This window comes from Phyllostomus discolor, chromosome 14 (assembly GCF_004126475.2).
Source record: "Phyllostomus discolor isolate MPI-MPIP mPhyDis1 chromosome 14, mPhyDis1.pri.v3, whole genome shotgun sequence".
NCBI lineage: Eukaryota > Metazoa > Chordata > Mammalia > Chiroptera > Phyllostomidae > Phyllostomus > Phyllostomus discolor.
In genome coordinates, this window is record NC_040916.2 from 3,743,995 (window position 1) to 3,771,929 (window position 27,935).

At 53.7% G+C, this 27,935-nt stretch overlaps 1 protein-coding gene across 1 annotated transcript in view; it reads right to left on the reverse strand.

The window, feature by feature from the left end:
• PLEKHA6 (pleckstrin homology domain containing A6) overlaps positions 1 to 27,935 on the reverse strand; it is a 133,901-nt gene that overhangs the window by 11,046 nt on the left and 94,920 nt on the right. The window contains 13 exon segments of the mRNA XM_036015413.1: positions 1,343 to 1,482; positions 2,044 to 2,155; positions 3,603 to 3,698; positions 4,500 to 4,649; positions 4,940 to 5,020; positions 6,259 to 6,327; positions 12,700 to 13,189; positions 14,283 to 14,311; positions 14,313 to 14,766; positions 16,274 to 16,416; positions 19,840 to 19,940; positions 22,402 to 22,474; positions 23,163 to 23,267. Coding sequence (XP_035871306.1) covers positions 1,343 to 1,482; positions 2,044 to 2,155; positions 3,603 to 3,698; positions 4,500 to 4,649; positions 4,940 to 5,020; positions 6,259 to 6,327; positions 12,700 to 13,189; positions 14,283 to 14,311; positions 14,313 to 14,766; positions 16,274 to 16,416; positions 19,840 to 19,940; positions 22,402 to 22,474; positions 23,163 to 23,267 — 2,043 coding nt within the window.

Below are 27,935 nucleotides of genomic sequence, written 5' to 3' on the forward strand. Positions count from 1 at the left end.
AGAGACTCATTTCCCCATTGTCCACAGAAAGCAAAAGGGGGAAAGAAGGCCTGTGTGAGTGTCTCAACTGTCCTTTCCTTAGTCCCAAGTCCAGCTAGACAGAGGGTCGAGCAGAAACTCAGGTGTAGGGAAATTAGTACTGGGATGCAGAAATGGTTCAGCAGATTCAGCATCCTGCCTTGCCCCCTCACCTGGCCTTTGGCCCCGTTCCCTCCACCCTACCCTCCAGGACCCAAGGGTGCTGGGTACCTGACCCCTGGCTGTCTCGCCACCGCAGTGCCAGGAAGGGGAGTTGGGATATGGCCAGAAGTGGCTCTCGTTAGGGAGTGGAGGCACGGTGGGAGGAGACTCCAGGGGGACGTAGGCTTTGGGGAGGGGGGGCCGTGGTGGGCCGGGCTCCTGAGGCAGAGAGAAGCCAGAGCATTAGGAGGAGCAAGAGCAGCCACTGTGAGAGCAGAAAAGAGTGTTAGCAGAGGCAGACAACGTCGCTGAGACCCGGGGGCCCTGAGCCACCAAACTCCCACCTATGGCATGAACGGAGCTCCAGCTGCAGAGCTGACTCTCTGCCTGGCCTCCAGGCTCTCCTCCACCGAGTGCCCACCTGGGTACCCTCCCCGTCACTCCCCAGGGTTTCTCCAAAGTCCTCTCCTCATTGCTTCACCATCACCCTGGACACCTTCCCACCCCTGTACCTGGGCTTCCCCCATCTCCTGCAATGGCTTGTTCCTCTACCTGTCCCAACGTTCCAGGGCCCAGTTCAAGTTCCTCCCTCTCTTTGGAAGATCAGCATTTGTGGTCTGAACCACATGGCTGGGCATTGAAACACACACACTGCCACATTCCTGAGGCTGTTCACTGTATTTCAGACTCAGTCCCCACTGGACACTGGGCTCCCGGAGTGGAGGCCTTGGGATGTTTGGGTGTCTTTCTAGAGGGTCCTGCCTCCCTCGCCCACAGCAGGGCCTCAGTGAACACTTGCCAATTGACTGACTAGCTGACTGCTCCCTACACCAGCTTGCAACCCTCTCACTCCTCAGAGCAATCCTGGATTTAAATTCCTGTAAAGTGTCCGGTGTCTTTGCTACCTATGCTGGTGCTCTTGGAGAGACTTCCCTGACAAGAAGCTAGAGATGGCAGATGAAGATGAGAGCAGGTAAAGGAGAAATCTGGAGGGAAGGTCACACACTGGAGGTGAACGGCTACCTTAGACAGTGCCACAGCACGAGGCCTGGAGGCCTCTGGGGAGGAGATGGGCAAGAATTTGCAGTTTCAGGCAGATGCGGACCTGATCCTCCCCCCCCCCCCCGCCCCAACTATCTTCTACTCCATTTTCTCAGCTTACCTCATTGGACCCAGACTTGGTGGGGGACCCTTGAGAGCCAGACACCAGTGAAAAGGGGCTCAGGGGGCTGGTGAGGCTGGCGGAGCTGAGAGGGCTGGCAGGGCTGTTGGAGCTGTAGGTGGCCGAGGGGCCAAGTCCTCCTTGGGGAAAACAAGAGGAAAAAGATGAGGCATGGGGTAGGAGGGGGGCTTGGAGTATGGATGGGCTAGGGAGGTGAAGGAGGCAGGGAAGGACCCAAGGACTGGAAGGGAGGGCTTAGTGTCTCGGGGCCACCCAGGCCAGCCAAAGGGGCTTCCTATAAGGGCTGGCTCACAGGCTGGGGAGTGTACTGCACCGGGGAAGATGATGGAAGAATACGGTCTCCTAAAGATGTCAAAAAAAGCCAGCCCCAAGTCCCAAGGCTGAAGGGAGACCCCGAGGAAGAGGTCTCAGACCACCAGGGATCTGTGGGCTTAGTGGCTAGAAAGGCCAAGGTGCTCTTTGACCTTTTCTAGGGAGGGATCTAGTGTACCAGAGCCAACAGCATCTCTGAGTGGTATGTGTGGTCTGTTCTGGGACAAGGGGTAAGGGAGTCCCACCCACCATCCCAGGGCCCAGGGGAAGGAAGATTCCAGAGCCCTGGCAAGGCCCTGACTGGTTTTGGGTGCCGCAGTGTTTCTGGTGAAGACAGAGGCCCAAGAGGCTGGTGGGGAGGTGCCCACCTCTGTGCTTGGCCGTATCTGTGCCCCGAGACGGATTATTCTTCCTGAGCCCCTCCATCACGTCCTGGATCCTCCAGATCTCCTTCTGGATCTGCCGGTTGAGCACCTCATTCTGAAACAGCCACAGAGCAGGTCAAAGGAAGTGACTGCTGAGGAGTGTCCCAGCCCTTTCCCTGCATCCCTTAAACCAGAGGTAACAGGAGCCCTATGCGTGCAAACGGATATAAATAAACACACACCTCCAGCAAACAATTACACACACACAGCCTCCAGCACACAAACCCCTCCAGCACATTTCTCTTTCTCATAGGCAGCCTCTCTAAAACAAAGCTGTGCATTAATAATGAGTCATCACAGGAAAGAGCCCCTTTAGGTAGACCTGAGGACTCAGGACCAAAAGAGAGTAAGGACTTGCCCCTCAGAGCCCCTCCAGGGGAGGCCAGGGTGGTCTTGGAGTGAAGACCCCTTTATATGAAGGTTTTATGGAGCCTATTTTCCAGGGGTAAGAGATTCCAGTTTCCTGTTTTTCTTCATATCCAAACAGTTCTTCTGTAATATCCATACCCAACATATGCCTAAATACTCATGAATTATATTCAGTTACAGGACTCACTCTTTGAAAACTAATAGCCACTACTTATTTAGCTCCCCCATACCAGGCACTGTGTTAAGTGCTTTGACTAACCCCTTTTGGCTCACAAGTCTATGAGGCGAGGGCAGCAGCTGTCCCTACTTCAGAGATAAAGGGACTCAGGTCCAACCATCTGTTGTAAGGCCAGCATCTGAACTGGGGTCTTTTTGTTCCAAGAGCTGGTGCTCCTGATCACAACACTACCCTACCTCCTGAAATCTTCCCGCAGACCATGGCGACGTTTGGATCCTCTGGACCAGGGGGGGTCTTTACCTCCCCCTCACCTAACCAGCTGCAAGGCTGGTGTGGAAAGTGTTGTTACCAGGAGGGAAACAGGAGGGAAACCTGGGAAACCAGGGTTCCAACTGCACCACAGAAACAGGGCTTGCAACACTAGCCAGAGAGGAGGCATGGGGTGTGTGTGCTGGGTAGAGACAAGACAGAGGGAGGCAAAGAACAAGATTCTCCAAGGTCAGTGTGTCCAGCCTGCTCCCTGCAAACAGAGTGTTTCGAACCAGTTCCAGAAGAAAGGAAAGCCTCTTCCTATCTTAAAACACCCGAGTGCATCGCTTCTGTGCTGACTACTCTTCTGATGTCCTGAGAGATTCGTATTTATCCTGTATTTATATGTTTGTTAAATTCTTCCAGTCATGAAACTCCTGACATCTTACTGAAGTTCCGATGCTTCTACTTGACTCCATCCCCTGTGATTTCTTGGAAATGAAAAACCCACATTATTTTCATCTTGAAATTTAGCATCTGCTTTTAGTGGCTCTGAACTTGTCTTTTGTCTTAGAACTAACTCCTCATCTTAAATCTGAAATCTATAAAGCAAGAAAGGAAGCCATCCTGGTCTCTTTTGGCCAAAGCACAGGGAAGAAAGACCCAAAGCACACGCCAACCCCCACCTGCCCAGGGCCCTCTTCACCTGGACGTCCAAATTGAGCTGTTCCCAGAGGTCGTCATGCAGGGCAGAGACCTCCGACTCAAGGCTCTCATACTCCACAGTGCTGTTGGTCAGGGCCTACAAGGGGGAGGGTTTGCTGAGACAGCGGCCATCCCCAGCATTTCTCCTCATCCTGCTATTGGGCCTGGGGCCACGCGCTTGCCATCTGGCAGGTCTGGAAGGAGGGCACAGAGGGCCCCAAGGAGAGTGTGCAGGGCTGAGGCATTCTAATGACAGCCAAACACCAGCCTCACAGGAGGTGCCCCAGCCCACCCGCTACAAACCGAAATAGAGAGGACATGCCATTCCCTCCAGATATGTGGGTAGGAGGGCGTAGGAAACATCACTCCCTCACACTCCTGTCCTCTGAGATCCAGCAGTTGAAAGTGGAGGACAAGAGGGAAGGAGATGGAGGGAGGGGCTTGCTCTCCTTCCTGGGCCATGCTTTCCTGGGGCTTTGGCTGCTGTTCCTACAGCTATTACCCAGGCCGTCAGTACTGGAGGGTCTCCCTGTGCCCAACAGGACATGACCAGAACATCAGCATTGCTGCCAGTGTCCTGGGTTTCCAGGAGAGAAGGCAGAGGTGGGCAGCAAAGGTATCAGAGCAGCCGAGGAAATGAGTGGCCCTGATTCTACACCATCCTGAACAAATCCTGGTGCAGTTATAGTTGGTGGGAAATTCACTAATGTTCATGGAGACCCTGGAACAAGCAGGCTGGCGTGCTGGCTGTCTCTTTGCAAGGCACTGCTCAAGTCTTTGTTTTCTCTGTCCCTCCCGGAGGAGCACCCTGCTCTGTCCCTCCAAGGAGAATTGGGTTAGGGGAGCACCACCTGGGAGGGAGGCTCTCCCGATGGGTGCAGACCCGGCACTCGGTTACCGTTGTGGCCTGAGAGAGCTCCACCCGTATGTGGATGAGCTGGTTCTGCAGCGACTCCTTCTTGTGCAGCAGCTTCTCTGGGTAGGCGGGCTGGCTTCCAAACATCTCCAGCTCCTGGTGGGTCCCCATCAAAGCGCTTTCCAGGCTCTCCTGAAGAAAGGCAGGGCAATGGCTATGAGCAGTCCTGAGATCTCCTCTCCGGGACTGTTAGCAACACAGGCTGGAGCCCTCGAGGTTCAATCAGGCAGAACAGAGGTTATCCTCACACTGCCTGAGCCTCCCCAGGAGAGCGTCAGCAGGTCTGACTAAGCACAGGACACAAGTTCAAAGAAGGCAAAGCCCTGTCAGTTTAGTCAGGGTGGAGACAGCAGCCCACACCTCCTCCGTGCCAGCCCCCCTCCCCCGTGTTCCCCCACTCGAGGCTGCCCCTTGGCTCCTACCTTCTCAGCACGGAGCTGCTGCACCAGCCGGTCCTGCTCCCTCACCACCTTGTTCTGCTCACACAATTTGCCCAGCAACTTCTGGGGTTCCAAGGGAGTGGGGGACAGGAAGGGAGAGAGAAGGGGGTGAAGGACACAGTTGATGGGGACCTGAGACTTGGATTGGCAGGGCCCGGCCTCTGGATACCTCCTCCTTCCCCCTGCTGAGAAACCCTAGCCCTTCACCTTGACTTTGGAAATTCCTGGGAACAGGAAGACGGTCTTTACCTTGGGAGACTCCCAAGTACCCACTGGGAGGGGCGGTATGTTTATTTTCTGAGGAAGTGAGTCAGCATGGAGAGAAGAGAGGGCTGAAAGCCAGACATTAAGCTCCTGCATTCTGTCCTCCTAGGGCTTCCAATCCGCGAGGGCTGGGGAGACAGTGTGGCCTGGCCTTCCAGGCCTCCTAGGTGGGTATGGACTCAAGGGGTAGGTAGGGTGCGGTGTTTGGGCCACAGTCTCAGAAAACCAGTGAACAATGTAAACTGGTTGCACAGTCCCACATGATGTGCTCTCCCCTTCTCTCCTCTACCCAGCACTTCAGGATGGCTGATGCTGGGGTCCCTCAGGGGTCTGGTCCTCACCTAGATGGAACCTCTCCCGGGCCTGCTGGGCAGATCTGCTGCCCAGGCAAGCCCAGTGGTGATGGGGGGCAGGGGAGGGCTGGTCAGGCCAAACTTCTCTTTGGGGAAGACTTGTGTTTTCCTACGTGCACACCTTTATCCATGCCGTCCTTCAAACACCCTGTGGCTCCTTTCCACTGAAATGCTCTTGCCCTCTGGGCCTTTAGTTCAGGACCAGCCCACATGCTACCTGTTTTGTCCCTGACCCCGACCCACAAGGTCTCACTACCTCGCACTCCTGCAGAACCTACGGTGGGCTGTTCAGCCTAGGAATCGTATGCTGCCACCTAGTGTCTGCCACTGCTCTGAAGCACCCTGAAGGCAAGGGCACGGCCATGTTCTTTCCAGTTACCTAGGGACTACCACTGACCTCCTGACAAAGTCTGTGTTCCTGCAATAAGCAGATCCCACTGCCAGAAACAAGAGTCCTAGAGCTCAGTGGGGAAACACACAGCCAGCGCGGGAGGCAGCGATGAGTGGGGAGAGTGAGACAAGGAGGTGAGGTGGGACAGGCAGAACTGTCTTTGCAGTGAGAAAGGACAGGGATCAAATGCATGATGAGCCATGAGGAGGAGAGGCCCCATGGAGGAGCGCAAGGATGAGGACAACAGCGGGAGGGGCTAGAGTGCACAGAGGGAGCAGGAGAGCTGCTCTTACATCTGTATCTTGCTCGTTTAACTTGTAGGTGTGGAGGCTGTCCCGGAACACTTCTGGGTACGGAGGGACCTGCAGGAACAGGAGGCCGGTTACTGCAGCAGGGGACAGAAGGACATGTGGAGGTGGGAAAGTGACCACCTTTGATCCTTTTTTGCCAGAGACTGCAGTGCATCACCTCCGGTAGCTTCCATCTGGGGCCCTGAGATGAGCTAATTCTCCGTGCCCTGGCTGAGCAAACTGGGATGGCCCAGTCTCAGCTCCATCCCAATTATCCTAGGCTGCCCGTGGAGACAGAGATGCTGCTCAGCTCCTGCTGTGTATCTCCCCTTCCCTGAGCTCTAGGATCTCCAGCTGAGAAGGATTCCAAAGGTGTAGAGCTCCTGACAGCCTGCTGGCAATGACCATGAGAACAACGGTGAACCTTCAGCTGTTTTTGAGAACAAGCCATGGGAGAATGGAATGAGCAGTGGAAATGTTTGAGAATTATTGACCTAGAGGACACCTGTCACAGGCTTGTGCTTAAACCAGGACTGGTACAAATTCAGAAGTGTCTCTGGGTCCAGTACATGCTCCCTACCCTTGATGACACATCCAGTAGCCACAGAACTCTCTTCACACCTTTGGCGTTGAATGGTTCCATATCACACCCCCATGCCCTTAACCCCAGTAATGTCTGTGGAGAAGACACCAAATAAAAAGCGGAAGGCCTAGGCAATTAAAAAGCAGACTTGTGATCCCTGGCAGGCATGAGATGTTGATGCTGGCTATTTTGATGGTTTGGGAAATGGGCCTTGGGTTTATCCATGAACACGAAGAATGGAGGAAACACGGTTGAATTAAAGGAGGAAGACCAGGCTGAGCCTGGGAGATGAGACCTGGCAGATGAGTGGGTTGGGTGGAGTAAGCCCCGTCCCAGATGGGTTGACTTGACCATGCACAAGCAGCTGAAATGGTGTTGACAGGGACCATGCTGCCAGGCAGAGGCCTTACTTGCATGAAGAGCTGGGCCCTGGGGGAGGAGCTCTCCACCATGCGGTTCACCATACTGATGAGAGTCTCACTCTCACTCATCTGCAGCAGAGGAAGGAACGGATGATTCAAACTCAGACTCACAGGTATCTTCCCCAAGCCCCCCTGTGCTTGTTTTCCAGGATACAGAAAAGGGCAACTCCTCTTGGGGACTGCAGCAACCTCTCCTTGGCCTTACCCATTGCTTTCCCTTTGTGAACTCCATCTCAGGACCAGCACTGAAGCTGCCCTTGAGGAAAGGACACAGAAGGAAGCTGGGAGGCCACTGTGCCCTAGCTCACAGCTCTGAAGAGGCCCCAGCCCAAGGACGCTTCCCCAGGGTGCCTGAGTATTGTGGGTCTCATCCACATTGGCCAAGGTCATCATCTCCTTGCCCCAGCGCTCATTTCTCACACTGCTTTGGTCAAAGGCCACACAGGCCATCTCAAACACCAGTCTCCCAAAATTTGAACTAAATGAAACAACAGAAAAAGAACAGCTGGGACCTGCTCTTTGGATGGGCCTTCCTCTTTGGATGGGCCTTCCCAAACACATAGGCACAGGTCTCTCTCCCCAACCCCTGCCCACCTCTTGGCTCTAGAGTAGAAAGGATTGCTAAACACGGTTTCCAGAGCTGGGCTGGTAGCATCCATGCCGATCTTGGATGACGCTAGGGAGCAAATAAGGAGGCCAAAACAAGCAAGCCATGTTAAAGGGACACCAGATATTGGAACACTGCTCTCCCAACACGTTATGTTTCAAGGATCATTAGGAACATGGGGGGGAAAGACTATTTGCCAAACAAAAAAGACAGAGAAAGAAAGAAAGGTGAGGGAGGGAAGGAGGGAGAGGAGGAGGGAGGGAAATGGGGGGACAAGCCAACCAAATCAACCAGAAATGCCATCATTTCCCCCACTGGTTCCAATGTGACAGCATCCGAGAGTGAACATATTAGGGAATATCCTTGGCTCTATGTCCCTTTAACTCTATTCATCTGCAGAAACAGGCAGCAGAAGGGGTCGTGCAAGAAAAGCTTTTTGGGGAGGAGAAGCGAGTAAGGGAAGGGACAGGGTCACCTTAGGGCAGACCTTCTGGGTTCACATTTCAGGAGACCCCACGGGTTTTTTTGCCCTTGTCTTTCCAGTCTTCACTGGACCCACATGCATTTCCCTGTCCTGTTCAGGTGGCAATCCAAATGCGGCCTTACTTCCTTTCCACATGCCATGGATATGGCGAGGGGTGCCTGTCCACTCCCATCTGCAGGGTCTATAGCATTTTAAAAGACTTTCTGTCCTAGGATCTGGTTTTTCTATCTCGATAGCCTCATCAAAAACTTTTCTATGGTATATAATGTCATTTAAGAGGCTTTCAAAAGAGCAGTTATGATGTGAGGTTGAGTCTTTGTGAAATAGTTAGAAGTCAACAGGACATCAACTGCATTTTCTGTAAGGATCGAAACTCAAATTGATCCCTGTCTTCTTGGGGCCTGTGTAAGATTGTGTTTACTGTGTATGGTGGTGCATATGTGTGTATGCTTCCATCTGCTGCCTGTGTGTCCAACCTGTGTCCCGTGTGTGATGTGTGTGTGTGTATGGTGTATGTACGGATGGAAAACAAGGCAGGTCTACCAACACATCAGCCTGTGAGAGGGCAGGGGAGGCCCAGGCTCTTCCTGTACCCCCCCGATCTCATGCTTTCCCCACCCAGTGGATCTAAAGTGATAAAGGAGAGAAGCAGGCTCTTTTCTCTTCCTGTTCTGTCCCTGGCTTGCTCCCACCCCTGACATGGCTTTGGGGATCTTCCAGTCCACGTGGGTCCTGTCCATAGAAGAATTCCTGTGTACCATCTTCTGTCTCTCCAAAATGTTAGAGATCTTGTGCAAAAGCATCTGGCCTAGTGCCTTACGCATAGTAAAGGTGCTCAGTTAATACTTTAAATTGAGTTCTGGAAGAAAAAGAACAATAGAATAACCATAGCAGCAGTTACCACTCGTTGCCAGTGTCTGACAAAATGCTGTCATTCTTGTTTGAGTCTCCCAACACGCCTGTGAGGTAGAGAGGGCAGGCTCCACAGTGTCCATTTTATAATTGAGAAAACAAAGGCCCAGAGAATCTAAGTGATATTTTCAAGATTGAAAACAAATTTCTTGTAAATGGCAGAGCCATTTTAAAGTGCCATGTCTGACTTTATGTTCTGGACTCTTATCATATAAAACTGCCTTTCAAGAATATCTAGAATATCTATTTACCTAGGAGGAGATCCTCTGAGAGGTTATTTCTGAAGATCCCAGCCTAAGGGCCTCACTCCTCTGGGGGGACAGAAGCCCAAGAAAAGTCACTGCGGTCTGAATTGAATACCTGGCCTGTCTATGGCCATACCACCCTAAACACACCTGATCTCGTCTGAACAGAGGACCAGCCAGGCACTGTGAGTGGGCCACAGGGAGAAAAGCCTGCCCAGAGGCCGTGGGCACAGAGCCCCGCCCCTCACCACTGGCCAGCACAGCAGAGCCTGCTCCCGTTGGAGCAGGGGAGGGGGCTGGTGCATCCAGGCCTGCTCGGGACTAGCGTCCTCAACCAGACGCCCGCATGGACTGGATAACACACGCTGCTTTCTGGAATTAAACTGCAGTACCCTGAGGGCTGGGTGCCTTCCCTGTTGATTAAAATACAGATATCAGTGCCTCCAGTGCCCAAGTTCATCACGAGGATGAATGCACAAAGACAGGGAGGCCCAGTGAGATGCTGGTCACGTGGCCTGCAACTAGTATCACCAACAGTCACAGCCAAATCCTCTGATTTCATATTCATGGTGCTTTCTACAACTTTGAGAGCACAAAACCATCCTGATGAGGCCTGACCCCAGCTTCTTCATATATTAGATGCTTCCTTAGCTGTAAACTAGGTCAAAAGCTCAGAATCATATTCCAAGCTCTGCCACACACTGGCTGTGTGCCCTTGGCATGTTTCCTAACCTCTCTGTGCTTTCATTTTATCAGTTATAAAATGGGGATAATCAAAGTGCCCACCTTGCAGGGTTGTTATAAAGATTAAATGAGTTAGGTTCTGTAAAGTGCTTAGAATGGTATGGAGCAGGGAGGAGGCACCCCATTACGGCAGCTGCTGCCATTGTTATCATTACTGGCATGATTTTCACCACCACCCCAGGCCGCCCCCCAGGGCAGTGTGTGCGTGGCCAGGGCCCCCATGATCTGTAGAGCAGATCTGAACATAGGTGTATGTGCTCACATAAATGCCCAGCATGTTGACCCCGGCCTGTCTAAAGTCACAGGGTGCTGCACAGGTGTGCAGTCCTCAGTTTACAAACTGTGGAGTTTAGCAAGAACCTGTGGCGTATGATAGGATAATCTCCCAGATTTGTGCTTAACAAAATCCTAGCACTGAAGGTCCAAGCAAGAAGCTCCCTCTCATCTCTGCCACTGTCTCCGGCAAAGATGCAAATTCCTGCCTGTCCCTTGGGGCCATTTCCATGTAGGCCTAACACACAAGAGGTAGCATTAATTATGCATGTGGCATGTGGTTGTTTATATCCCCCCCCCCCCCCAGAGAAACTCCCGGCTGCCCTAAAGAGCTTTGGAGACAAGGGGTGTGAAGGTGCAAATCAAAATATAAGCCACTTTGTTGTGTCCCGGTAGTGCCAACAAAGGTTGTCAAATGAATGGTCGATGAGGGGGTGGGAAGGAGGTGGGAAGCGAGGAGGCAGGGCAGGAGCAGGGGGTGGCGATGGAGCACCAGCTCTGCCTACCTGCTGATCCAAATACTCTAGGTTTCTTTGCAACTGAAGGTCTAAAAGTTCATCCTACCCGGAGAGCCCGAGGCCCAACGGCAACACACACAAACAGGAACAGGACAAAAGAAAACAATAAAAAGGAAGCAAAGCAGTTAAGAGTCAGCTGGGCAAGGAAGAGCACCTCTCTGTCCTGGAGGAGTTCTGGGGAAGGGTGGGTGGGGGTGAGGGGTGGGACCACCCAGAGCGGCCTCCACCGGAGACACACTTGGGCCCCGACTCCGAGGCTCCCTGGTTGGCCTGGCCCTCCCCCCGTGAGCGAGGCACCACTGAAGCAACCTGGTCAGCAACCCCTGCAGGCGTTTCAAGTTTTCTGGGAAAATCTGTTGTTTCTGGATGGGTGCATTTACCGTGTGTCAAGGCTGGAGTTGGGCCCTGGCAGGGGAGGATGAGAGAGGGGACTGAGGGCAGCCCGCCCCACCGGCCAAGGTCTCCTGCACCTGGGCCCTGGGAGCTGTGCAGGGAGAGGGGCCAGCACCAGGCCTTTGGCACAAGGACTCCGCCTGTGGGCTCCAGGGGGTCTCCCCAGCTCCTCAAGTGGGGCATCTGCCTCTAGTTCTCCAGGTGGAGATAAAAATTCTCAAGAGAACAAATTCCAGGAAGAAACACAGTAGAGAGGGAGAGGAAAAGAAAAAAATACAATATGGAAAATCTTTTCCTCCTCAGTCCTGCCACTGACTCCTTCCCCAAAGTGGCATTGCAGGCTGGACAAACCGGAAGCATAGGGGGAAAGGCTAGACCATGCCTGCTGTTGGGAGCTCTGGCCTGACTTTCTTCCCAGCCCGTGACCTGAGGCCCTGTGCAGGCCCCTCGGCATGCTGCAGGATTGTCCTGAGGTCCAGAGGGGCAGGACATTAAGTGCTTCCAGCTCTTGTCCTTGCTTCTCTGCCCTGTGTCACAGAGAAGGGGTAACTGGCACCAAACTCTGTTGGGGTTAGAGTCCTGGCCAGGAGGAAGGAGGTATCCAGAGGTGACTAAAAACCAGACGGGCCATGGATTGGGCCCAGAGGCCCTCCCTGGGAGCAGAGGTGCTGAGGGGCTGTGGTTGGGGAGGAGAGGACGTACCATCTTATCGTGGACCGTGGGGGGTGGTGGGTAGTTGTAGGGGTACAGTCCTGCAGGGACTGGCCGCCTGTCTCCCAGGTAATCATACTGGAAGAGAAAGGGAATTGGAGAGGTGAGGGGGTCCGGCTGGGACACGGACTTCCCCACCAACAGAAGTTCAAGGTTAGGGATATTTGTATCCTGTCCCAGAGCAGACTCCAGACTGAAACGGACAGCATTTATCCAGTGCAATATCCTAGCAGTGATCTGTTCAGGGCCTCAAGAAAACAGATTCTTCTCTGCTCTCATATAGAATTAAGGTTCTTGGCATAATCTGGCGATGGGCACAGAAAGCAAGGTTCCTACATGGTGGGCAAAGCAAGGCCCGAGGGCCGCTCTCCTGGGGGCGGGACCACAGGACCAGTGGCTCCCTGGGCAGTGCTGCTGGCTGTATCGACATACAGCCCAGTGTCCCCATGGCCTAGATGCTGCCGCACTTCCACCTCTTCTCAGCAGATGGGCTGAGACCTTGGGGGATGGGGAAGGAGGGGACTTCAGGGGATGAGGAAGGTAGGGGCTCACCTTGGGAGAGCTGATGGATCGCCTCATCACGTAGGCAGTGGGGTCAGCATAGATGTCCTCACTGCGAGGTGGCAGCCGCTCAAAACGGGCACTGGGTGAGCGGACCGGGGAGTAAATGCGGGTGCGGCTGTAGGAGCCCTGGCTGGGCGAGCGGGGCACAGAGTGGGACCGCAAGGACAGGCGGCGCAGGGAGCCAGAGGCGGCATCCAACTCATCGAAATAGACCAGCTGCCGGGAGGGGCTGGGGATCCAGACGGTGCCGTCCTGCCGTCCATAGCTGGCAGGCTCCTTCCACCCGCACCCGTTGCGGAAGGAGTGGCGCTTGTCCTCCAGGGCCCAGGGAGGGCTGATCCGGTCATAGGCAGGCATGGAGCAGATGCTGTCCGGCCGCACGCCTGGTGGGTAGTACTGGTAATCGTCGGGGTACTGGGAGGAGTAGGGGCCATAATACTCGGGGGCCCTGCGGGACATGGGGTAGAACCTAGAGGGACTGGGAGAGAGAACAGTGTAAGGAGCTGGGCAGAGTGGGCATGTCCCCACCCCTCCTTGGGGCCCCAGTCCCACCTCGGAGTCCCCCAGCCTGGAGTGGCCTCGTGAGCACACAGAGAAACAGGTTTGTTTCCAGAGGTTCCTGGAAGAGCCATTCTCAGAGCTCCTCCTTCAACCAGCTCCCTGAGGCCCAAAAGTCCACCAGTCAGAGCTTCCATCTTTGCCTCTTTAACATGAAATACCCCCAGGGAGAAACTTTAAGCCTTATTAGCCATCTCTATCTCATTGTGAACCGATTTATCAGATCCTGCCCAGAGAGGTAAACAGAAGAAAGCAAGAGTGCCGGACACCTGGGGGAAAGGTGCAGAGGGGGGACAAACGGTGGCTTCCCTGATCTTATGGGGCTCCTATGAAGGGAGGCACTCCCCTGCACTCCACCCGGGCAGGCCGGAGGCCCTGGGCACCGGACTGCGGGCAGTGAACAGCCTGCCCGAGGCTGTTACCTGCAGTTCTGAGCTGCCCAGACCCCAGGGCCCAGGAAGTCCCTTCAGATGTCTGAAGGCCAGAGTCACCAGATAAAGGAGGAGATTGGTACAGAGGGCAGAACTAGGATCAGTGAGTGGCAACATTTTCCTTCTTTTCTCTTTTTAAAAACTGCCTATAAACATTGGCTTTCAAACAACTAGAGCCATTCAAAAATGGAGTTGGCTTGGCAGTGGATCAGTGAGTCTCCTCTTAGCAGAAACACGGGAACAGAGGATGTTGTTTGTAAGAGGGTGGAAGCTCAGACGGACAGATGTCTGACTGAAACAACTTTAAGGCCCCTCCCTAGGATCGCCGGCCTGTTTCCGGGGCCACCCAGCACCCTTGTGGAGAGACACTGGGCACTCTGTTCCTCCCTCTGGAGGAAGCAAAATCAAGGGCAGAGAGAGCCACAGGGCAGGAAAGGATCGGGGCAAGCTGGGAGTCCTGGGGTTTTCTTGGTTTCCCAACAGTCTAGCTTCCAGAAGGTTTCCAACTGGGGTGCCTCTCATGTTACAGCCCTTCCCCCAGTCTTAGTTATGACAACACCCCAGCTTTACCCCAGGCCTCACCTCCGAAGGTCTTCAGGTGGGAGCACCCCCCCGACGCAGGTTCACCCACTGCTGAAGCTGGTTCATGGAGCTCTTGCGCTGGGCAATCTTGTCAGGGTTCGCGTGTGGGGTGAAGCTTGGCCGGTGTCCCCCACTCTCCGAGTCCTGAGGCGGGAAAGCTGTGCTCCCTGGTCGGCTTGGGGAGCTATACTGCCAGCCGTTGGGCTGGGTGGGCCGCTCCCTGCCCCCTGGGACCCTTGGGCCCTCAGGGTAAGGGCTGCCTGGTTCTGAGGCTGGTTCCAGTCCAGCCTGGATGCCATTGACTTTCACCAGAGGCTCACCCTGGACTTCGGGCCTCTCAGGCCTCCTCTCTGCCTTCTCACAGCCTCGGCCATCCCCCTCCCCTCGAGTCTTGGCCTCCGGCTCAGGCTTGGGGAGGCTGTTGTGAGGTGGCTGGTGGAGGTGTTTGCTGGGTGGGATGTTTTCTGAGTCTGGCTTCTCCTGGCTGCAGGGTGGCAAGGGAGATGTTGTAAGTGACTCCAGCCCAGCACGGAGTTGGGTAGGGGGTGGTACACTGGGAGGGAGAAAGGAGCAAAGAAGTTTGGGCAGAAAGGTAGCAGTAGGAACAGAATTTAATACATCTCGGTTCTGTTTCCCAGTTATTATAAAAAGTCATCAGATTCTGCCTATGCATGGCACGCTCATTCTGCCCTCCAGGTCTCCTCCCACGGGTCGCTCCACTCCCTTCAGCTGACCTGCCGTTAGCCCAGCCTTCAAGCTGTGGCCAAGACTAGCCTCACCCAGCCCAGATCTCCTCTGCAGCCTGTCCCTGATACAGCCCCCAAACTTGGCAGACACTGCACTAAGGTTTCACAACACCAACCGTCCTTGATGTCCCAGCTCCAGAGGCTTGTCACAGGTCAGCCCTCTCTCCCACAGAAAGCTCCTCACCTTCCATGAGCCCAGGGCTCCTCGACAGCAAGGACGGGGATAATGATGCCTCCCTTCCCTGGACCGCTCTGGGGTCAAACACGGCAGACACCAGACAGGGGACGGTGCCTCAAACTTCACAGACATAGAAACATGCTAGTTCCCTTCTCAAAACCAAGCTTCTCCCAGGACAAAGTTTTTGTTGGAACATCAGCTCCGTGAGGCAGGATCATGTCAGAATTTTGCTCCCTAGTTTTCCTAGACCTCACAGAGTACCCTATACATTTCCCTTTAGAGTAAATATTTATGAAGCGAATGAGCAGCCTTCTGGAAATATGCCTCTCGGGTGAAACAAAAGTGGAATCTCATGAAGGTATTCTCCCTATAGTTTCTCAAAGTCAACATCTTCAAGTGTCCTTGCTGAGACCTTGCTTGGTAAACATTTCTAAGACATGTGACTAGACTTGGAGTTGACACTCTAACACCTCCTTCTGGATCCCCGTTAGAAACCCCTTCAATGTCTAACTCGATACTCAGCTCCCAGTTCAAGCAGAGACAGACCCCCAGACGCGGACGAGGGAGTGCTGGGCACAGCCACGCACTGAGCATTTATGACATAGCAAGCATTTTACTACATACTGTTTAGTCCTCACAACGACCTGTGAGTCAGGATCGTAATTGCTATCTTTGAGGAAAGGAAACTCAGGTTCATGGCGGTTAAGTCACACTGAGGTGGCACCGGGGCAAGTGACCAAGTTGGGAGTTAAACCTGAGTCCACCTGCCTCCAAAGGCTGTGTGCTTAACATGCACAGCCAAGACAAAGTGAGCAAATGACCCCGGCCCTGGGCTCCTGGCCAGGCCCCCATGGAACCTGGCTTCTCTCTGGGGCTCTGCCAGCTCGGAGAGAAGACGAAGAGCGGTCAGGGGAAGAGAATACCAGGTCTGAAATCACTCAGCCAGACACGCTCTCAGCGGTTCAGGACAGCACACTGGGTTCAGTGACGGCACAGAGCGCAGCACTGCCTGCTTCTTCCTTTTCCCCTAGCACTCCCCACCCCCGGGCCCAGACCCTGGCACTCACTTGTGACGCACAGCTTGGGGCACGGACTTCTGGGCTGGGGGGATCTGCACTCGGGCTGCCTCCCCCATGGCCTGGATCCAGGCCTCCTGCTCCTCAGGGCTCTCAGCACTGAAGAAGTAGGTGCGAACCCCAGCATGCTCAGCCTGTGGGGAGAGGCAGTGCGTGGAACCGGCTCCGGCCTCGTCCACCCAGCACACGGTCACCTGTAGGGAGAAGACACCCATGCCCACAGAACAGGTGGTCAGGAAGGCCGCTCCCTTGACCTGCAGCACATTTTCCCACATGGAGCTCAGGAGGAACGTGAGGGGGGTGGCCTGCACGTACACCAAGTGCTCCAGCTGGCGCTCAGGTACCTGCCTTGGCCAGCTCCCTGGATACCACAGGGCAGCCCAGGTAACTTTACCTGCCCCACCTGAGGTGATTATAAGCAGGAGGGACAATTACCACACCCACTCCCCTATCAAATTCTGTCTTTGATTTGAGGGGCAATTACCGAATGTCTGGGAGAGATGCCCCCAGCGCAGGCCAATCTCTCAGCCTCTGAGAAGCTAGCGCTGTCTGTTCCGCACAGAGACAGCCAGGCCTCCCTCTCGTGGCATGCAAGGGGCATGCACAGGTGGTCAGAGCACGCTACCTAGTTGGCGGCCGCGAGCAGGTGCGGCAGGCGGGAACCCAGGAGAGAGCTCCTGTCCAGAGGAGGGGTCCTCACGCAGTCAGAAGAAGGAGAAGCAGAGAACAGGTCAATCAATCACCAGAGGGAGAGACAGGAGACGACATGGCAGGAATGTTGAGAAGCAGACGAAAGTGGGGAGCTAGTCAAACCATCCCCTTCTACTGGTGTCATCGGGACGACAGCACCCAGCAATGCCCGATCTGCCCACCAGGGAGGGGAGGGGACAGCTTGCACCAAGGGAATTTGGGCTGGTGGTGGAGAGACGTCAGGGAATCCTAGCACTAATGCTAGTTCTGCTCCTGACCATCTCTGGCCTTAATGCACACGTCTGTTAACGGGGAGGAGTCTACCTGGTGAAACTAAAGATTCTTAGGCCACAGGGAGAAGATGCTCCCGAGCTGGGTTTCTTTCTGGGACCTCAGCACATCCCCTAAGTGAGACCTTCAATCTCCCAGGGAAAGCGTGTTTAGCCCACCCAGCATAACGGATCCAAAAATGATCAAGAGTCTCAGATGGGAACCTCACTTTGGCCTCTGACCCCTTGGGTGCTAAATCCTGGGTCTCTGGGGATTGAAAGCAGAGAAGACAGGTCTTCTCAGAACAAGCCCCAGGGCTCTCCTGAGCAGCAGCACTAAACCCACACCCTCCAAATGCTGTCCTGGCCGGACCTTCACTCCACTGCAGCCGCGTTCCCCTGCATGGGACTTCCCCTGCAGGAGCCCTTTCGCACTGAGGCTAGTCTTCCTTCTCTATGGACAGAGGGGGGCCTCCTTCCTCTGGACCCTGCCGGTCCCCACCCGCCAGCAGGGGGCCCAGCACGGAGGTGCTGAGGAGAAGCCGAGAGCTGTAAGGAGGTGTCTGGGGGCTGGAGCTGCATAGGTGTGTGGAGACCAGGGCTCAGGCTAGCCTTCTGTGGTGAAGGACAGAGCCAGGGTAGAGGGGAGACACATGGGGACTCTGGGTGTGTCCTGGGGCCAGTTGGAGTCGGGAGTGAATGAGCTGATTTGCTAAGCATCTCACGAGCCTCTGTGAGTGCAGTGCACTGCTCTGGGCACCAGGCACAAGGAAAGCAAAGACAGGCTCTTTGCACTTGAAGGCCTCACGGCTAAGCTGGAGGACACAACATGCTCACGGGGAAACAGGAGGGAGCAAAGGCCTGGGAACAACCGCTGGCGATGGGGGAAGGCAGAGGGCCTGGGGAAGACAGGGCCCCTGGAGGGGAGCCGGGAGGGAACAGCAGCCTGGAACCAGGAAGGGGGACCAGAGAGTTGAGGGAGGTGCTCTGGCGGGGTGAAGGCCACTGAACCCCCACGGGGCTAGGGTAGGAAGAGGTTAAAGCATTCAGCAGTAGGCTGGGCAGGAACAGTCCGGGCTCATTACCAGTCATCCAAGAGTCTCACTTGGTGGCCACAGCAGGACAAGCCTCCCATCTGTCTCAGCAACCCTCCCTTCCCTGGGGAAGGGCCTCTGAATAGCCACAATTGGAGCCCTTTGTGGCCACTGAGCACAGCTCTCTGAGTCGGCTTAAAGAGGCAGTGAGCGCCTCGGGGACGGGGAAGGGAGAGAGGGGCTGACAGGCACAGAAGTAAGGCCTGGGGTTTAGGGTGGGTGGGTGTCAGTCATCGGTGTCATCTGATGCCTGCTGAGCCACACGCTGCAGTGCACCTGCGTCTGCACAGGTCTGGAGGGGAGGGTGAGACAGGCCGTCTGCTTGTGTGGGTGTGTGTGTGTCTGTGTGTAGCAGGGTTTTGTTGTTGGTTAAACAGCCTGTTCCTATTTCCCCAGCTAGAACCCGGCTCCCTGGAGCCAGAGTTTTATTAATTGTTCATTCTGTTCACACCTCTGGCAGACAGGACCCGGGAGGCTGGAAACTAATTATGTGCCAAAGAAGTCCCTCCTTGTTCCCAGAGCAGCACCTGTGTGTGCTGCCCACCTCTTCTCTGTGGCTGGTGACCAGAGGCCAAAGGACAGAAAGGGGCAGTCAGTCTCTGAGCACTGACCTTGGGTGGCCTGCAGGCCCTACAGTCCAACGCCACTGCCCTGGGTTTTCAGGCCCTTGGACAGCGACTCTCACTTGCAGAGAGGGGCTCTGTGCTAAGGAAGTGCATGGGCAACATCAGAATTCCGTATGTGGAAAATGAAAGGGAACCTAGGGTCTTTACATCATAAAATACAAAAAGAGCCTGGGATTTTTATCATTTTTAATAGGTCATGAATTTTTAAATGTAAAAATACACTGCCTAGGATGAGCCAGCTGCAGCCCCTGACGGGTGGGTCCCGAGGGCTGTGGGGGGGTGGGGCACGGTGAGCAGGCCGGTGAGGCCCGTCTTCCTGCATACCCGTTCTCTCGACATGTCTACACGAGGTTTGCTTCTCTTGCTTGTAATGAAACCCAAATCCTAATTTTCTCTAGAGATTAAAATTTGAGTGAGTTTGATTGTGGATCTAGGTTTCCAGAAAGCACCTTAGCCCCTCCAGCCCATAGCTCCCGCCTCTGCTGCGAAGGGCTCCCAGGTGCCGGCCACAGGGCAGAGGGTCCACAGGCTCAGGAATTAACTGGGCTACATTTACTGATCTACATCCCAACAGGGCTGATGCACTCCTCCTGCCTCCCCTGGAAAAAGCTGTGGTACCAGTGAAGCACATCCCTACTGGCCTACCCTGGGGAGAATCGCCCACCCAACCCCGCAGGAAACAGGAAGGGGTCCCGGCACGGCCTCACCTTAGCCTTAGGACAGCCTGCACTGAGTCCAGGGGCGGCCGCCCACTCCCTCCCTCTGCTGCCACTTCAGACTCCTTTGGGAGGTGGCTCTTGACCCTTCTCCGTCCCCTTAAGCTCTGGAAGAACAGGCCTCCCTCCTCCATCTGGCCTGGGAGAGGAAGGCCAACTGACCTTAAAGGTGTGTTTTCGGCTGATGTTGTCTGAGGGCTGCACGGCGGCCACCCGGAAGCTCAGGAGGGGGATGCTGCCCAGGACGCTCTCCTCCTTCTCATCTGCCAGGAAACAGAGGCCTGGGTGAGATGTGTGTGCACTTGCAGGGGGAGAGGCGAGAGGAGCATGTCAGCCCCGTTGTGATAAGTTGCAATAAATCTTTGTCACTCACTTACTATTAGGCACTCAGGGCCACCAAATACCACCACACAGGTGTGCTCTGCACAACACCGAGAGGCACACTCCCTGGAGCTGGGGCACTGGGGCATGTGGCGGCTCTGTGAACACACTCTAGACCAGTCTAGAGGTGAATGAGAGGCAAGTAGTCCCGCCCTCAGGAAGCTGACATTCTGGCCCACCAGTTAGCAAATCAGTTAGAGCTACTGTTTTGGAGTGTTCAGTCTACATCGGACTCTGTTCTGAGTAAAATGCCTTCATGGACTTGACGCTCTCAACAATCCTCTGACCAAGTTCTGTTATTACCCCCATTTTATAGGTTGGGAAACTGAGACACAGGGAGGGTAAGTAATTTGTCCAAGGTTTCAAAGTGGTGGGCTGGTCTTTGAACCCAAGGAGTCTGACTCCTAAGCTATCACTCTTAACCACTCCACTGTGCATAGTGCCCGTCCAACACAAGACAATTCTGACAGCCATACACATAGCAGGATACCAGGATGGGGCATGGGAGAGTGGATGGTCTCCTCTTTGGTTCTGGCTCCTCTGGGTAACTGTTCCTAAGGTTCTCCCAGGCACCCTGCAGCTTGCTTTGTCCTCTCCTGATGTAGACACCCCCGCTCCCAGGCCCCATGCCTCGGGGAAGACCTGCCCCTGCATGGCCTCCTGGCCCTCAGGCCCCTGGATCAGGCTAACAATCGGGCTGTTACATAATTCATCCTGAACTTCCAAAGCAGCCTGATGGATTAGCTAGTCGGGCCACCAGCTGTCAGCGGGAGACACGAACGGGCGGGGGTGTTCTGTGGGACAGGAAGTGGGCAGCCACGAGGCCATGGCAAGACCCTCCACACTTGCCCAGGATTGCCCTTTATTCCCTGGGCAGGAGACCCTGTAAAACTCTCAGATAGGATTTATAAACTCCACTAGTTCTCTTTTTCCTCTTACTCATCACTTGCACAAGATACTTGGCTCAACATCCAGCTTCCTGTGCCAGCCTCAGGGTGGTACCCAGAGAGGGGCTAAACCTAAGGAGCAGGAGATCCCGGGGCTACAGACCCCGATTTCTTTAGGAAAACAGAGGCTGTTGGCCCCTGGAGGAGGTGGGCCTCTGCCTGATACTGTCCAGGCCTGTGTTCAGGCTGCTCTCCCGACAGCATCTCTCAGAGATCAGCGGCCCCACAGCAGTGTCCCTTGAAGTGCGCAACTTTAAGGGTCTGCCCTCATGCCAGCCCGGAGTCTCTCCTGTGAGGAGAGCCTGGCTTCTCCCCAACTTTGTCCACACTCTGGCTGCAGAGCAGCCCCCTATCCCAGAGGTGCAGGCTGGGCAGACACTCCTCCCCCAATCTTGGGGTTTCCTCTGTGACTGGACCCTGTATATGCAGCCCCTTCCTGATTTTTCCCCTCAGAGTTCAGGTGGCAGCAACTCAGGGCACAGGAACAGCAGCGTGGTGGGGGTGGGGGTGTCACGGGGAACGACCTCTGTTTGCCAAAGTTAATGATTCACCGAATTGCTCCAGGAAGGCCCAGAGAAGGCCGGGCTCTGCCGTGCCCGGGGCATGGAGGGCATGGAGGGAAAGGGAACAGCCTCCCCTACTGCCAAGTCATTTCACCCGACTCTACCCAGTGCCCCACGTCCGTGTGACGGCACCGCCGCTGTCATCACCCTCACTAGTCCCCTATGCCCCCCTGACACAATTTTGCTATGTGCATTTTAAAAATAACTTCCTAGAGATTGCTGCACCAGTGTCATCAGATCTTTGCCCTCCTTTCTTGGAGAGGGTCAGGAGTGAGCGTTGGGTGTGCAACAAGGGCAGACACCAGGGACATTCATTTATTCCACATGAATGGAGCACCTACTATGTGCCATGCATGGCTGTAGGCTCTGAGGATACAGCAGTGAACAAAATGGACAAAAATTGCTGCCTTCATGGATCGGATCATGCATCCCATGGGACAGGAGGAAGATCAGCATACAGGCCCCAGTTAGTAGGTGACCTGCTAATAGTGACTAGGGACCTTCTTCTCTTTCCCCTTCTTCTCCCCCTCACGCCTCCCCCGGGCTTCACCATCTGTCATAGGACTGTCCAGTTCACCCTCTCTATTTCCAATCAGGGCCTAGAACTCTGCTTGAAACGCAGTAGGCACTTGGTAAATATTGAATGTGAGTGAGTGAATGCATGAGCAAGTGAGCTTTGTTTTTACCCCATGGTGACACCCCACTGGTGCTGGAGACTGCAGGGTAGAGATCCGTCCTCCCCCAGAGTCCATCCAAAGCAGAGCCCAGTGACCTGGCAGAATGCAAGAGAGCAGTGGGCACTCTTGCCCCCACTGGCCTAGGGGCAAACTCACCTTTATAGTAGAAGAGGCAGCGATCCACCAGGACGAACCAGCGCTTGTTCCACTGCTTGACGCCAGAGCTGGCCTGTAGGGCAGGTGGACAGAGACAGACGGGGGCTGTGAGCTGGGCACGAGGGAGACTAGGATGTGACAGGAAAAGTGCTGCACTAACTACAGGGATATCCTGCCTCTGGTTAGAGCTCAGCCACTAACAAGTGGCAGCAACCCCCTTGAGTGCCCAGATGCAGGAACCTGACATTAGATTACTGCCTGTGACCTTCAGTTCTGTCATCCTTGGCCTCAGTGCCTTCCCCTATGGGGAAGACTAAAAGGGCAAGAGATGAGCCAGAATGATAGAGCAGAGGGCGGGCAGGGACAGTGGCAAGGCTGATGGGGAGAACTGTTGGACCCTAGACTTCAAGGAGACACTGCCACCACCCCCCTTTCCACAGCAAGAGGGACCAGCTGAGGATGAGCCATTAGGTTGCTCCAATTGGGTAGGTCGCCCAGTATATTTCAAAATCGCTGTATCTGTCTATCAGGAGATCTAGCTGGATTCCCAAATATGACACTAATTGTTCTGTGTGATTTTGGGACGATACTTGACTTCTCTGAGCTTTCATAAAATTAGAAGATTCATTCACAGAGATATATCAAATGAGGAATGGGAGGACACACCACAATAGATGTGGACTATGGTAACCACAGAGGACTCACAGTGCTATAAGGAGAAAGCACTAGGCATGGGGGCGGAATGGCAGAGGGGGTCTCACCTGTTTGAAGAGCCAGCCCGCCTTGGTGACAGGGGCATTGGGGTTTCGCTTCATGGAGTGTGAGCGTTTGCCAAAGGCAATGGCCTTGCGGGATGTCCGGGTGGCCTAGGGAAGCACAGAGAGAAGCCGGCCTGACTTCGTCCCTCTCCTGTTTCCTGTTCCACTGACCAGGGGACCGGCTGTACCTCTCTGGGGTCACCCCAAGGTGCCCTCACGCTGACAGACCCACGTGTGAATCTTGGATCTGTTACTAAGTCAGGAGCACATCCTCCTAAGTCTTTGATTCTTTCTCTGATTTCCAAAATAGGGTTCAAAAAGGATAATCCTGCCTGCCTGACAGCAGTGGGGGCTTGGGGGTTTTCTTGAAGAGAAAATAAGATTTTTCATTTCACTCCTGGCCTACCCTTCTTTTGCTGTCCTTACTCCTGCATCACCGTCCCCTCAGAATCCTGTTCGTCCCCACACACGCCCCCCCCCCCACTGGCCAGGAGGGAGCACCCACGCATGCTCCAGCTCCTCATTGCATGGGGGCCCTGCCATTCCTCCACTTCCGGCAACGGCCCCTCTTTCCTGAGTCACCAGAGGCAGATGGACCTTCCACCATGGAGTCCTTCTCATCACTCTCAGCTTCTCCAGCATTCTTTCAGAGCCAGTCATCCTTTTCATTCAGTTTTGCCATCCGTAGGGCACTGTTCTTAAGAGTGACCCATCTGATGCCTTAACTTTATACGACCTTGATGTCCTCAACTCAGAATCCTCCACTGCCACCCAGCACTGTCTCCCATGGCCGCACCTTAGACCTGGTTAGCACCAGAGCCTCTTCATCGCTAACACCTTCAATTCTAATATTCCCATTTTCTGACCACAACATCCATTCTTTGGGCTTTCTCACTCCACTGGGACCCCCAGCTCCTCAATTCTTCCCTTTCTTTCCATCAGCCGCCTCATGGTTTTAGTTATTTCTCTACAAAGTGTAGGGCCCTCGGTAAAATAGATCAACTGCACCCTCTTTCTGCTGTCTTTCTGCCCGATCTTGTCTAAAACTCAAAATCCCAGATAGTCACAGTTATCTATCCTCCCTCCACTCAGCCAGATTATGGCTTCGGCTGAAAAATCACACGTGATACAGATGAGGCCACGGCAGATCCACAGTCCCGACCCCAGCTGGGCTCAGCCCCAGATGGCACCTCCATTCTGTACCCTCACTGCCCCCCCCCCAGCCCTGCAATTTCTCCCTCTGCCCTCCCTGCAATGGGCCTGGATCCTCTTCTACAGAGAAAATTGATGTTATCAGACACGCACTCCCTCAATTTCACACCCTTTTACCCAGAAAATTACTGTCCCTACCTGTCTTTGTCTCTTTCCCTCCAATGTCAAAAAAAAAAAAGTTGCCATCCTTTCTAAGGCTAACACGCCCAATCCACCGTCTCCTCTGAGACTTTGCTCCATTAATCATAATCTCTCAGTTCTGTCTCCCACTTTTCCTTCTCCACTGGCAGCTTCTCCACAAACACGCTCAGGTAGCTCCATCTTAAAGCATCTGCCTGCCTCTCTCTCTCTGTCTTGTCTCTCTATCTCCCCCTCATCCTTCATACCCCTAAATGCCCCCTTAACCCTGCATCCACTGTCAGGTAACACCTTCCCTCCCTTCCCTCTTTCTCTTCAGAAATAGGCTCCTGGGAAGAGTCCTGACTTCTCTCCTCCCGTTCACTCCTAACCCACCTCCACCTCTTGTCTGAAATGGCTCTTGTAATGACATTGAAGCAAGCGTGTGCAGTCCCTGACGACTCTAAAGCACTGGACAGTATCAGTCGTACTGTCCTTCCTAAGACTCTTCTTTTGGTCTCTGTGATGCTCTTTTTCCTTTTCAATACCTCCATCTGTGGCCTTTCCTCTTCTCCCTTCCCTCTATCTGAGTGCTGGTGGACCTCAACCAAACTTTTATCCTTTTACTCCTGTTCATATCATTATACATTGTGCCCGTATAACCTCCCCTACCAGCAATATGCTGACAATTCCCTAACCTATATCTAGGACGTCTCTCCTAGCCCCAGTTCATTTGGCAACTGGTTATCCACACAAGATTAAGAAAAGTACAAAACCAAACTCATCCTCTTCCTAACCAAACCTGTTCTCCGATGTCTCTGCTCCTGGGGAATGGCACAGTCCTCCCAGCCACCCAGACCAGCACTCCAAACTGCCGCACGCTGCCCCCTCCACTCCTTCATACAATCACTCACGCAGGACTAAGGAATCTATCTGCCTGAAAGTCCTCAAATTCCACTTGTTGCCTCACAGGTTGCCATCTCCTCTGTCCAGCCTCTGCCATGAACTAAGGTTACCTTTCTAAAACACAGTATAATCCCATCACTCTCACTGCCACTTATCACTTAGCAGTGAATTCAAATTCCTCAGCACAGCACACAAAGGCAGGTCTACAAGACCTGGAAGAGCCCGTCACCCACCTTCTGCCATGTTAGCAGACAGGCCTAACTGACCCCTGGTCATGCCTAACGCCTGTGATTCTCTCCCGCACCCAATTCCTTGGTTCCCTTGCTCTTCCACACCAGGGGGGAGAGCCCCAGGCCCCTTATCAACAAATCCCAATTCATTCTTTAAAGCCTAGTGCAGACCCACTACTCCACAAAACCTGCCACTGCCGCCCCCGCTCCCGCAAGAACAGTTAGCTGCTCCCTCCTCTCCATCCACTCTTATAGTCTGAAAGTTATAGTCTAAAACTGTCCTCGCCTTCCATTCCCTTCACTAGACTGTGAGCGCTTCACAGGAAGGAACGTTTACCTCTTTATTGCCAGAGCCCAGCAAGAGATCTGGCTGTAGGAGGCATGCTAAATACTTGTAGAAGGAAGAAAAGAAGAAATTAGGCTTTATTATAAAGTACCCCAAAACTAGGAAATAAAACCATGTTCCAAACTTTACTTGTAAAATCCCACGTATATGGCTGAGATTAGCCATCTGAAGAAGTCTAACAATAAGCAAGTCCCCAAATCCTTGCCTTTCCTCTCAGTCCATCACTGTCATAACCTCCTCGGGGCAGCCTAGAAGCTGCTCCCCATAGTTCACCACCCCAGCTAATCTCCTGCCAACCCTCCATACTCCAGCCTCCTTGTCTTTATGTCACTGCTCCCTAGCAACCCTCAGCCTTAGGTCAATTCGACCACCTGCCTTCCCTGCTTCGATAGCTAGACTATGAGCATTGCTGGAGGAAATCCACACACCTGGGGACTGGAGCCACACAGATTGAGTCCATGACCTCAGATGACCTTTTCACCCTATAGAGTAATCGTTTATATGTCCCTTGTTGACCACTGTTCCTGCTCTCCAAACCTTCGGCATATCCTCAAATCTCCAGTGCATTCCCACCCACCCAGCTCCTCTCAGCACACGACCCTGCCTGCTACTTCCCAGCAAAAGTTGAGGATGACAGGTGGGGATGCCTTTAATTTCCTAGAGCCACTCCCTGCCCTCCCGCACTTCTAATCCCTTTTTTTAAAATGCAGTCTCGGAAAGAGCATCTCTTCCCTGTCCCAGCTTAAAGCACCTCTGCATCTGACTCTGGTCTCCACAGAAACTCGACTCACCGGCTAACCCCTTTCTCCTGAGCCTCTCCACTGGGTCATTCCACCCCTGCTTCTAACATCTTGAAACAAAACAAAATGGACAAAGAAAACCTACCTCCATCTTGCATATCTTTCTAGCTTCCACCCTCTGCCCCTCATTCCCTTCAACAGCCAAGTTTCTTTAAAAGTATTTTTTGAAATATTTCAAATATTTAGAAAAGTATGGAATAAATTACCACCATGTATTAATTTTTTTCCCTAATAAAACATGGCAAATAGACCCGAAATGCCCTTTGAGGCCCTCTGCAACCTCATTACCTTTCCTTCCTCCCTAGAGGCAACCACTGACCCAAAATTAGCCAGCCTGTCCGGGTTAGGTGCTTGTACTGCATGGTTACCTATAAATACATGGTATTGCTTTTCATGCTTGTACATTTTACATAAACAATATATTTTTCATAGTCTGCAACTTGCTTTTTACTCATCATTATGTTTTCAAGTTTATCCTTCTTAACACACAGAGTTCTAGTCCATTTGGTTTTCAGAGAGCACTCCACTGCACGACTAGACCACCACTGGTCATCTAGTTTCTTAGAAGTTTCTTCTCTCCAGTGTGTCTGCATCTCCCCCCACCCCCACCCCACCACTCTTCAGCCCTCTCTGGTTTGTCTTCTGCCCTCATTACACCAGTGGACTGCCCCAGTCACGCGTCCAGTTACCACAGTGCTGTTTAACTCCCTGGACGTTCTCGTCTAAGTGAGACCTTATCATACCGACCCCTCGGCAACATCCTTCTCCAGATTACTTCTTCCTCCTGGGACCCTCTTCCCTCCTCCTCCCTTTCTGAGCTCTCAGCTGTCATGTACTTCATGAGTTATTCTTCTTTCACTGTCCTCCAGATCGGTGGTTCTCAAAGGGGGTGGAACAATTTTATTTCGCAGGAAACATCTGACAATACCTGGAGACACTTTTGATTGTCACCAGGTGGGTTTTACCGGCATCTAGTGGGTAGAGGCCAAGGAGGCTGCTCAGCAGCCTATCATGAGTAACCCCCCACTGCAAAGAATTATCCAACACAAAATGCTAATAGCACCGAGGTTGAGAACCCTGAGTCTAGATGTTGATTTTCTATGAGGTTCTAGTCTGAGCACCTCGCCTGCTCTTTGGAGCCTGCAGACACAGCTGGACGGGCCAA